Here is a 12,943-nt window from a genome sequence, read left to right on the forward strand (position 1 = left end):
TCCATGTTCCTCCCGTACTCCTGGTTCCTCTTTGAAGTTCATAGTAGATAATGATAGAAGAAATAGTGAAAGTCTTAAAGTCTTTGATCTTTCTTGTAAGTGTGTAGAAGAAAACGCTCATGTATGCTGCCTTCTCTCTCTCTGCTCCGGCTACCTAAGAGGGAAGGGTCCCCATGCTGTGATCACATGACTCGCTTCACCTTGTCAATCACTTAGAAGATTCACCCTCCTTACCCTGCCCCCCTTGTCTTGTATGCACCAAATATCAGCGTGCGCAGCCGTTCGGGGCCACTACCGGTCTCTGCGTCTTGGTGACAGTGGTCCCCTGGGCCCAGCTGTTTTCTCTTTATCCCTTTGTCTTGTGTCTTTATTTCTTAACAATCTTTCGTCTCCGCACACGGGGAGAACACCCGCTAAGCCCCGTAGGGCTGGACCCTACAATCGACCAGGCCCCAACTGCTGGACCCCACTGACCAGGCGCCAGGAACTGCCGGCCCCCTGCTGACCAGGCCCCACTGGTCCGATCCCCACTGAACAGTCCCCTGCTAACCAAACTCCACTGACCAGATCTTCCATGACCTGACCCTCATTGAATGGATCCCATTAAGCTGACCACAATGACCACGCCCTCATTGACCAACACCCCCGTGCGTAGGCCCCCACCGACTAGGCTTCTGATGACCAGGCCCACACTGCCAGGGCCCCACTGACCAGGCCACAATGACATGGCCCCACAGACCAGGCCTGCAGTACCACAGGCCCACTGACCAGGCCCCACTGACCCAAACCCTGCTGACTGGTCCCAACTGGCCAGGAGCTCAATGACAAGGTCACTGCCAACAGTGCCCCTTACAACCAGGCCTCCAGTGACCAGGGCCCCACTGAGTAGGCCCCATTGGGGAATCTTTCAGTGGCCCCGCATTAGCTGACCACACCCTGACAACCAGGCCTCTGCTGACATAGTCCCCACAGAACACATCCCCATTGACCAGGTCAAGCACAGAGGTGCTTGTGTCAGTGCATCCCCAACTCCTGGAGGCTTAGAACAGAGAGAGAGCAGCTATGTTTGTTTCTGAGAAAGTAAGGGGAAAAAATAAATGCCTCTGTCTGGTAATCCAGAGGATTCTTTCAAATGTTATCCGAGACCATCAAGGTGGTACCTTTATGAGTCTGCAAAAACCACAGTGTTATTGAACTTGGGGTGCCCCCTAATGCAGATACAGCATATTTTACAACACCTAAGTCTCTGAATATCTGGAAGCCTTCCTAAGACAGATGGGTACAAACAAACCCAGACTGAGAAGATTACAACAAACACCTAACTCTTCAATGACCAGACACAGATGAATATCCAGAAGCATCAAGACCATCCAGGAAAACGTGACCTCACCAAAGGAACTAAATAAGTCACCAGGCACCAATCCTGGACATACAGAGATATGTGACCTTTCAGCAGAGAATTCAAAATAGCTGTTTTCAGAAAACTCAAAGAAATTCAAGATAACACAGAAAAAGAATTCACATTTCTATTAGATAAATTTAACAAAGAGACTGAAATAATTGAAAAGAATCAAGCAGAAATTCTGGCATTAAAAAAATGCAATGGACACACTGAAGAATACATGAGTCTTTTAGTAGAAGAATTGATCAAGGACAAGAAAGAATTAGTGAGCTTGAAGAAAGACTGTTTGAAAATGCACAGCCAGAGGACACAAAAGAAAAAAAATTTAAAAATGAAGCATGCCTACAGGATCTAGAAAATAGCCTCAAAAGGGCAAATCTAAGAGTTATTGATCTTAAAGAGAAGGTAGAGGGAGAGAGAGAGAGAAGGTAGAGAGAGAGAGGTAGAATGTTTACTCAAAGGGGTAATAACACAGAACTTCCCAGACCTAAAGAAAGATATCAATATCCAAGTACAACAAGGTTACAGAACACCCAGCACATTTAACCCAAAGTAGACCACCACAAGGCATTTAATAAGCAAACTCTAAAAGGTTAAGGATAAAGAAAGGATCCTGAAAGCTGCAAGGGAAAAGAAACAACATAAAATAGAGCTCCAACCCATCTGGCCAGTGGACTTTTCAGTGGAAATTTTACAGAAGAGAGAGACACAACATATTTAAAGTGCTGAAGGAAAAATCTTTTACCCTAGAATAGTAAATTCAGTGAAAATGTTCTTCAAAGATGAAGGAGAAATAAAGCCTTTCCAAGATAGTCCTTACTTATCAATCATAGCATGGAATGTAAATAAACTAGACTCTTCAATCAAAAGACATAGAGTGGCTCTGTGGATTACAAAAAAAAAAAAAAAAGACCCAATGATTTATTACCTTCAAGAAGCACATTTCACCTGTAAAAACATACATAGTCCAAAAACGATGGGATAGAAAAAGACACTTCATGTCAATAGAAGTTTAAAAAGCACAGGAGTGGCTGTATTTATATCATACAATATAGATGCCAAGACAAAAAAGAGACAAGAAGGTTATTGTCTTTTGGACCTAACTGATATTTATAGGACATTTCCTCCAATAGCTGCAGAATATATATTCTTTTCCTCTGCACATAGATCATTCTCAAGGAAACACCAGATGTTTCATCACAAAACATATCTGAAAACATTCAAAAACCTGAAATAAAATCAAGTATCTTCTCTGATCACAGTGGCCTAAGCAATAATAAGAGAAAATCTGGAAACTCTACAAACACATGGGAATTAAACAAAATGCTCCAGAATGACCAGCTGATCAACAAACAAACTGAGAAGGAAATTGAAAAATTTTATTAAGCAAATGATAGTGGAACCCCAATATACCCAAACCTATGGGATACAGTGAGAGCTATAAACGTTCCTCTTATTGCTGCTCTCACTGTATGCCGTTGGTTTTGGCAAGCCAGGCACAGAAAGGCAAACATCACATGTTCTCAAATATTTGTGGGATCTAAAAATCAAAACAGTTGAACTCATGAGGTTGCCAGAGGCTGGGAAGGGTAGTGGTGGGTGATTGGGGGAAGCAGGAGGGATGGTTAATGAGTACAAAAAGTAGTTAGAATGAATAACACTTGGTGTTTGATAGCACAACAGGGTGACTATATTCAATAATAATTTAATTGTACATTTTAAAATAACTAAAAGGGTATAACAGGATTGATTTTAACACAAAGGATACAAACTTGAGGGGGTGGGTACCCCATTTTGCATGCTATGATTATTATTTATTGCATTCCTGTATCAAATATCTCAAGTGCCCCATAAATACACACACACACACACACACACACACACACACACACACACACACAATACATTTTTTAAAGTGGCGAAAGATACGAACAGACATTACTCAGAAGACGACATAGAAAAAGCAAACAAACAGATTAAATATCCTGAACATCACTGATTTAGCCGATAAATGAAAATCAAAACTACAATAAGAAATCATCTCACCCCAGTAAAAATGGCTTCTATCCAAAATATAGGAAATAACATATGCTGGTGAGGATGAGGAGAAAGGGAAACCCTTGTACGCTGTTGTTGGGGATGTCAGTTAGTACCATCACTATGGAGAACAGTTTGGAGGTTCCTCAAAAAACGAAGAATACAGCTACCATACCATCTGGTAATCCCACTGCTAGGTATCTACCCCAAAGAAAAGACATCAGTATATCAAAGAGATACCTGCCATCCTATGTTTATTCCAGGACTATTCACAATAGCCAAGATTTGGAAGCAATCAAAGTGTCCATCAGCAGTTGAATGGATAAAGAAGATGTGGTACGTATACGTGATGGAGTACTATTCAGTGATAAAAAGAATGAGATTCTGTCATTTGTAACCACATGGATGGAACTTGAGGACAATATATTAAATAAAATAAGCCAGACACAGAAAGACAAACTTTGCATGTTTTCACTTATTCGTGGAAGCTAAGAATTAAAACAATTGAACTCACAAAGATAGAAAGTAGAAGAATTGTTACCAGAGGCTGTTAAGGGTAGTTGGGGCTTCTGGTGGGGAGTGGGAATGGTTAATGGGTACTAAAAAATAGTAGGAATGAATGAATAAGACCTAGTAGTTGCTAGCATAACAGAGTGACTATAGTAAGAAATAGTAAGAAATGATTTAGTTAATTATTAATTAAAATACATCAATTAAAATACACAGATTATCAGAGTGGGTAAAAAAAAATAAGACTCAGATATAAGCGTTTTTTTTTTTTTTTGAACAAGAAAACCACTGTAAATATAAAGGCATATATAAAGTGAAAAGTAAATGGATGGAGAAAGATATACCATAGCAACACTAGTCAAAAGAAAGTAGAAGAAAAAGGTAACAAATTGGTTAACACTCACAACACCTTGGCTCTTGGAAAAAATTTTGATTTATTTGTATAGAAAGTTCTGCTTCTGTAGCACTTTCATAGGACGCATTTAATGCAGTTTCCATCATCAACTGTGTCACTTCATCATCTGTGACCATATTCCCAGAGAGTCTCTCACTGGTTGCCATGGTGCTTCATTGATGATAAGCACACATGCAAGTGTTGTCCAGAGTATGCAGGATAAGGCAAAAGATAGTTTGCTTTTGTTTGGAATTTTATAGCATAAACAGGATAAAAATTCTCCCAACCATGTCACCTTTTGACTTTTAATGCCATAATCTCTGCTTTTCTAGAATGAAATCTCTTTCAGTGTTGACCTTCACATTCCAGCACCAGCAGGAAGCACAGGTGAGGACACTATGAGTAGCATTAGAAGAGCAGTCACACTGTAAAAATAATATTCATTCCTCAGCTGGTGGAACCAATGGCCAGAATCAGAAAACCAGAAAACTGATGCATCCATTGGAGGCAAGGGAGTACATATCCTAGAATGACCCATTGAGATTGCGGAGCAACTGTGTCAAAAATGCTTGGAAGATACACGTGGCTATCTTATTAGGATATATTACAGCCCTATTATTTGGACATATTAAAGCCCTATTTCCAACCTCCTTTTTTCTATTTTGCCCCATATTCTTAGTTATTACATTTTCTGTACAGATAAAAAAATTTAAAGAACTCCCTTTTTACTTGACACCTACTTTCTCTCTCTCCCTCTCTCTCTCTGTCTTTTGCTCTTTCTTCTGTCTCTGTATCTCTCTTTCTTTCTTCTGTCTCTGTCTCTGTATCTCTCTCTCTCTCTCTCTCTCTCTCTCTCTCTCCTTGCCCTCTCTACACTATTGCATTCTGACATCCTTCACTCAACTCAACATACTAATATCCACACACAAACTTAGGGTATATCTCTCCCAAAGACAGTGAGGAACTTGAAATAAGAAATCAGTTTATCTGAGGCAAATAGTTTATTTTCCTTTGTACATTTCTTCTAATTAAAAGGATAATATTTATAAAACACTGGACAGAGTGCCAATGCATAGAAAAAGCTCAGTGCTGGCTGGCATTTATGACTATCATGTTATTCTTGCTTTTTCTTACACTAGGGGAAAATAAAATCTTTTTTGCCTGTCCATTCAAGAAGAACTATGTTCACAAGTGCCCAGACACATCCACGTGATGATCCCCACCTGTCCATGGACAGAATATACATTACTAGGCACAGATAATGGGATAAAGATAATCACAGTGGCTCATAAACAAGAGATTATGATCACATGAGCCTATGCAAAAAGGGAAGGGAAAACAATAGCTAGTATGTATCAAACACATATTTTCACATACCTGAACCCTTACAACAGCCCTATGGAAATATGCATTATTATCCTCAGCCCTTTGGTTATATTTTATCACCACCAAACTGGCGCTCAGGAGCTTAGAGTACAGAATTTTCTGTAAAAGTTTTTTTTTATGGCATTCTTCAGCTCCTTGTTCCTTAGGCTGAAAATGATTGGGCTAAGGAAGGGAGTGAAGACAGTATAGGTGGTGGCCATCAAGGCGTCACTGTACATAGAATGGAAGCCCTTGGGCTTGAGGTAGATAAGGGAGGCAAAACTATAGTGCGTGACCACCACAGTGAGGTGGGATACACATGTGGAGAAAGTCTTGTGCCGGCCCTCAGCAGAGGGAATCCTCAAGATGGCAGCCACAATGAAGACATAGGAGAGGATGATGAGGAATAAACAGCCTATCAGGGCTGTGACACACACCAGCATCACACCCATGATGACAGATGACGTCTTGTTCCCACAGGCCAACTTCAAGAGGGAAAGCACATGACAGAAAAAATGGTGGATCATGTTAGACCCACAGAAAGTGAGGTGAAAAACTATCATTGTCACCATCATCCCCATGACTGAGCCACCAGCCCAGGTCCAGGCCACAAGACGGGCACAGTCACGGGGGCTCATGAGCACGTTGTAACGTAGTGGGTGGCAGATGGCCACGTAACGATCATAGCCCATGATCATGAGAAGGAAGGAGTGAGTGAAGCCAAACATGAAGGAGAAGAACATCTGACTGGCACAAGACACAAAGGTGATGGAACGATGTGTGGAGAGCAGATCAGCCAGCATGCGAGGGGTGATGGCAACAGTGAACAGAATCTCAGAGATGGAGAGGGCACACAAGAAGAGGTACATGGGTGTGTGGAGTCTGTATTCAATCCAGATTGTGGCCATGATGAGAAGGTTGCCAAGCAACGTGAACAGGAACATCAGGAGGTACAGCAGGAACAAGATGGGCAGGAGCTGCTGGGGGAAGGCTGAGAAGCCAAAGAGGATAAATTCAGACATGGTGCTGTAGTTCTGACCAGGCATGGATACTGTATCTGGTGAGATCAGAAACAAAATTAAGTGACAGTGGTTAAAACATAGACTCTAGCACACACCAAGTGACAACTCAACAGCTCTATGCTATTCAACAACTGGCAGAATTTTCTGCGTCTCACTTTCCTCATCTGTAAAATGGAATAAATAATAATAGTTCTTAACATTCAGCAATATGACAAAGATCAAATGAGATCAACATATTAGATGATCAAGTCAGATTTTGGCTACTTACTGGGTTTCTATTAACACCGACTGACATAAAGGAAAGGTTCGATAATTGGAGCCATTAGAGACAGGCATAGATGATCAAGGTCAGAGTCTCTTGATAGTGTGCCAGTTCTAGAAGACATGTATTTTGATCTCGAGGTTTAAAATTTTTTCCCTGGGAATATTTGTCTTTTAATTGTTTATTTAACCTATTTACATTTATTTTAATACCGTTTTATTGGTACTTGTTTATGCCATCTTGTTTCAAATGGTATATTTACTATTCTAAAAAAATTGAACAGAAAATTTGAAAAGAAAAGGCTGGATACATACATATCAGACAAATATGCACCAAATGAAAGCTCAGGTTGCAATCTTAATAATAATAAAAGGTGGAATTTAAGGAAACAGTGATCACAATGTTTCTAATACCATATGCCACTCCAGGGAACCAGAGTTCCTTGAGACATGGCAGATCTGTGGTCTGGACATGGAAGAAAGCCTTGGACATCTTGTACCGGTGTGAAATGAAACCTTCACTAAGTAATGGGATAATATTAAAAGCCTGCAGGTACCACATTGAAAAGATGCCCACTAGTCAAAAAGAATAATCATTGTACAGAAGATGGAGGAATAAGCTAAATGACACTGTGAGGAAGCTTTCAGAAAAAATTCGTAAGTTGGATAATTCCATAGAACAATTGGTCTGCCCTCATGGATAAAGCCTCATTCAAAGGAGAGATTTGAGGACATAACAAACTGGATGCAAAATGGGGGACTAGTTGAATATTGATTTACATAACCAGTTGTAAGTATTTTTAAGGCAATAGAGAACATTTTGATTATAGTATGAATGAATGATTAGGTATGAGTAATATCAAAGCATTATTATTGATCTAATTACTAATTATTTAGAAACAGGTCTTGCTCTGTCCGCCAGGTTAGAGTAGGATCATGATTCACTGCATCCTGGAACTCCTGGGCTCAGGCAATCCTCTGCCTCAGCCTCCTAAATAGCTGGGACTACAGGTGTGTGTCACCTCACCTGTCTAATTAAATTTTCTTTTCCCATAGAAACAGGGCCTCACATTCTTGCCCAAACTAGTCTCGAACTCCTGACCTCAAGTGATCTTCTTATCTCATCCTCCCAAAGTGCTAGGATTATAGGCATGAGCCACCATGCCCAACTAATTGTTTTTTAAGAGTGCAATCTGGTTATTTTGGCTATGAAGAAAATTGTTTAGTTTCTTGATGCATACTAAAATGTTTAAACCACACACACTAAAGGACAGAGAATAATATTTATAGCATTTAAAAGAACACTGTAGGCCGGGCGCGGTGGCTCAAGCCTGTAATCCCAGCACTTTGGGAAGCCGAGATGGGCGGATCACGAGGTCAGGAGATCGAGACCATCCTGGCTAACAGGGTGAAACCCCGTCTCTACTAAAAAATACAAAAAACTAGCCGGGCGAGGTGGCGGGCGCCTGTAGACCCAGCTACTCGGGAGGCTGAGGCAGGAGAATGGCATGAACCCGGGAGGCGGAGCTTGCAGTGAGCTGAGATCCGGCCACTGCACTCCAGCCCGGGAGACAGAGCGAGACTCTGTTTCAAAAAAAATAAAATAAAATAAAATAAAAAGAACTTTGTAGCCACCAGCATTAATAGAGTAAGTCTACATTACTATATATCCTGGAATATTAAGTAATAAATAATACAACTTCAGTGAGATAGACATAAATAACTAAATCAATGACAAATAGATAGATATTGTAGTTAGAAAGTTTAACAGAGTTCAGAAATGTAATTTATTAATTATTAATTACAATACAATTAATAATATTCAGACATTAGCTATTATATATTAGACCCTTCACCAAACAGAGAATATTTTTTCAAGCACATACTTTTATAAAAACTGACATTTCATTAACATATAAAAAAGTATTTAATTCCAAAGTATAAATGTTATATAGATTATAATGCATTAACATTAAAAATTAATAGAGAAGAATTAGCTTTTCAAATTTCACATGTTTGGAAGCTAACTACATAATTAATCTTTGGGTTCAACAGTAAATTATGAAAATTAAGAAATCTTTAGAATTAAGTAATTATTCAAATATTGAGTGTCAACATTTTAACCTAAAATAGTACTTTGAGGGAAATACACAGCACTAAATAGATTTATCAAGAAAGTTACTCAAGAAAAGTTCATGCTTAATAAAACCAAAATCAAGCATTAGAAAAGACTGAGAAAATAGAGGGAAACAAGGAGAAGGTGCCAATAACAAAACCCAAAATTAAAAATGGTGAATAATTACAGAGACAATGGATATGTTTAAATTAATAAAAAGTTTTAAAAAATAATACATTTGCATTGTAGATGAAATGATCAAATACTTAGAAAAATATAAAATTCTAAAGCTGGTTCAAGAAAAATGGGGACCTCGTATGCTCAAATAAGCTTTAAAGAAATTGAAATGGTAGTCAAAGATTGTCTCTCTCTAAAATCTTTGCCTCAGTGGGTTTTATTAAAGTGTAGTAATTATTATTAAACTGTTAAGAAATGATTAGTATCTTATACATGCACTTCAAAAGCAGAAAAGTGTTAAGAAATCTCACCAGCACATCTCATCAGGTTAATGCAATCTTGACCTAAAATCAGGTAAGAATATTTTCTGAAAAAAGAGACAATTAGCCAGGTGTGGTGGCTCACGCCTGTAATCCTAGCACTTTGGGAGGTCAAGGTGGGTAGATCACCTGAGGTTGGGAGTTAGCGACCAGCCTGAACAACATGGAGAAATCCCATCTGTACTAAAAATCACAAGTAGCCAGGCGTGGTGGCACATGCCTGTAATCCCAGCTACTCAGCAGGCTGAAGCAGGAGAATCACTTCAACCTGGGAGGCGGAGGTTGCGGTGAGCTGAGATTGTGCCATTGCACTCCAGCCTGGGCAGCAAGAGAGAAACTCCATCTCAAAAAAAAAAGAAAAGAAAAAAAAAAAAAGAAAAAGAGACAATTACAGGCCTGCTTCATCTATCCACGCAGATTTTAAATTCCAGAATAAAACCATAACCTAGTCAAATTTAGTGGTGTATTAAAAATGGTTTACCATGACAAAATGGTATAAGTTTATTTCATAAATGACAAGGATGACTAATATCAGAAAACCTATCATATGATTTATCATAGGAATTTATTAAAAAAGAAAAATAATGATTATTTCAATCAAGATATAAATATATTTTTCTTAAACTCTACTCCTATTTATGATTTTTAAAGAACACTTCACAACACAAAATTCAAGGAGAATTTCTTAGCTAGATACAGAATATATAGCACAAAATTAGCAAATACTACACTAAATGAAGAAACTTTTTGATGTATTACTTCAGGATCAAGGAAAAGCCAAGGATACTCACCATCTCTGCTGTTCTTTAACATGGAGCTGAAAGTCGTGAGTGATGGTATAAGGCAAGAAAAAGAAACAAGGTATCTAAGGACTGGAAGGGAAGAGAGGAGATCATCTACCTAGAAAAGATAAAAGAATGATGACATCATCTATTAGAACAATAACAGAGCCCAGTGATGCAGAAGGCAAGGTCAGCTGGCAAAAATCCTGGTGATCCTCCTAGTATTACACCAGTAGCAAGCATTCAAGAAACAGAAGTTGAATACAGAGAAAAAGAACATTCCCAATAGCAACACAAACTATTAGGTTGGTGCAAAAGTAATTGCAGTCTTTGCCATTATTTTTACATTTAATAGAATAAAGTGTAGGATAATAACTTCATAATCTGGGCATGAGGAAAGGCTTCCTAAGCACAATTTCAAATGCACAAAATATAACAACAAATACAAAGAAACATGTCTCAGGATTCCTTTACACCCCAAAACTACTGAGTACTCTAAAGGGCTTTCGTTTATGTGGTTTAGAACTATAATTTTTTACCATATTGGAAATGAAAATTGAAAATCATTTAACATATTAGTTATTAGTACACTTAAAAGAGCAATAATGAACCTATTGCATGCTAATATTGACCAAGCAGGAGTATCACTATCTTGGACAAGCCCCTCATTCTAAAATTCACCTCAATCCAAAGAGTGTCACCACCTAAATCCAAAGAGTGTCAGGCTAATGGCTAAGGTCAGCACGGCCATAAACCACAGATATCTCCAGCCAGAAATATTCCAAACTCCTCCCCAACCAGAGACATGCTAGCCCCGAGATAAGCTTCCTCTGGCTGGGAAGATGCCAGCCTCAAGATAAACCCCACCTGGTCAGAAAGATGTAGCCCCAAGATAACCTCCCCTCCTCCCAGAGACATTCCAACCCCACCATAAAACTTCTCCCCCACACAGAAACATTCCAAGCTTGTAATAAGCCCCTCACCCTAAAACCAATACATACTGTTAGTTTGTAAGAGAAAACTCCTGGCTGAAATTGGCCAGAAGCCCCTCTCAGATTTTATCTAAAGTAAACCTGTCTTTAACTGCCAAGCCATGTTTCCTGTTTCTTTCCTCTTTCTTTAACTCTTACAAATATAGTAACATTTTCAGGCAAATAACCACATTAAGAAAAAGCATTTTGTGAGAAGAGTAGCCTTGTTTGACGTTTTAGCAAAAACGTTGTATGTCCTGGCTTGGCGGGAAACAGCTTGAGGCTCACATTTGCTTCTTCATTCAGTCTGTGGCAATATGATGTCTTAGTTGAGGCATATGATGAAAATATATTCTTACATATAATTAGAAAAATAAAGACTTCAGCGACCATCTTGCAGAGGTCCTCATGTCATACTTTGAAAAATTCTACTATGAAATATCTAGGAATTAATCCAAAACATCCCATAACTTCAAAGAGAAAAATGTTAAATCCATACTAATAAACATGTAGAAGATTATCTGAAGATATGGGGAGCAGTTTACAGTCTTGGGTGGGATGGCTTGATGTGCTAATGATGTCAATTCATCCTCAAATTATAACCTCAATACAATTGTGTTTACTGTTCCAGTCAATCAACCATACATTTGATGAAACTATTTGAAAATTCCTTCAGAAAAATAAACGTCAGGCTGGCGTGGAGGCTTATGCCTGTAATCCCAGCACTTTGGGAGGTTGAGGAGGATGGATTGCTTGAGGTCAGGAGTTTGAGACCAGCCTGGCCAACATGAGGACAGCCAGTCTCTACCGAAAATACAAAAATTAGCCGGGTGTTATGTTGGGCGCCTATAATCCCATCTACTCGGGAGGCTGAGGCAGGAGAATCGCTTGAACCCAAGAGGTGGAGGTTGCAGTCAGTGGAGATGGCGCCACTGCACTCCAGCCTGGGTGACAGAGTAAGACTCTGTCTCAAATAAATATATACATACAGAAATGTTAGCACAAAACCATACTAATATTATAAAAGTGGAATCAAGAGAAGAGCTGTTCCTTCCCACATGCTGAGACACACAATAGAGTCATAGTCATTTTTAAAATTATGAAACGTGGAACAGACACAGATCTGAGTAAGTTGACTGGAAATCTCAAAATATTCCTGCATTATTCAAAACCTAATATAGTACAGGATAAATGTACTGGCACAAATCAAGAGGAAAAGGTAGATTGTTCACTCGTTGTAGTGAGAAAACTGCTCTTTTTATGAAGCAAAGTAAATCTGAATTTCTGCCTAACAGCACATACAAAGGAGGAATCCAGTTGGATTCAAAAAATAAATGCCAAATATCAAAGTATAAATTTAATAGAAGAAAGTATAGGAGAATAACTTTGTGATCTAGACTTGAGGAAAGACTTCCTAAACAAAATTTCAAAAGCACAAACATTAAGATGATTTTTTAAAACACGAAAAAAATCAACATTGAGGATTTCCATTCAACAAAGGATTTCCAGGATGAAGTTAACAGGCAGATGGGAAATAGGAAAAGATATTTGCATTGTCTAAAACCAACAGGAGCACATCCATGTAG

General features: G+C 38.9%; 1 protein-coding gene across 1 annotated transcript; it reads right to left on the reverse strand.

Annotated features, from left to right (window-relative positions):
- Window positions 1-5,803: 5,803 nt before the first annotated feature.
- On the reverse strand, window positions 5,804-6,781 carry OR10H4 (olfactory receptor family 10 subfamily H member 4). The gene has a single exon (XM_007995624.3). It carries the CDS (start codon window positions 6,752-6,754, stop codon window positions 5,804-5,806), a length of 951 nt encoding a protein of 316 aa, XP_007993815.3. The 5' UTR covers window positions 6,755-6,781.
- Window positions 6,782-12,943: the final 6,162 nt, after the last annotated feature.

This window comes from Chlorocebus sabaeus, chromosome 6 (assembly GCF_047675955.1).
Source record: "Chlorocebus sabaeus isolate Y175 chromosome 6, mChlSab1.0.hap1, whole genome shotgun sequence".
Lineage (NCBI taxonomy): Eukaryota > Metazoa > Chordata > Mammalia > Primates > Cercopithecidae > Chlorocebus > Chlorocebus sabaeus.

Bases quoted from the DNA above. Each gene is read 5' to 3' on its own strand.
- OR10H4 (XM_007995624.3), bottom strand. From the start codon at position 6,754: ATGCCTGGTCAGAACTACAGCACCATGTCTGAATTTATCCTCTTTGGC.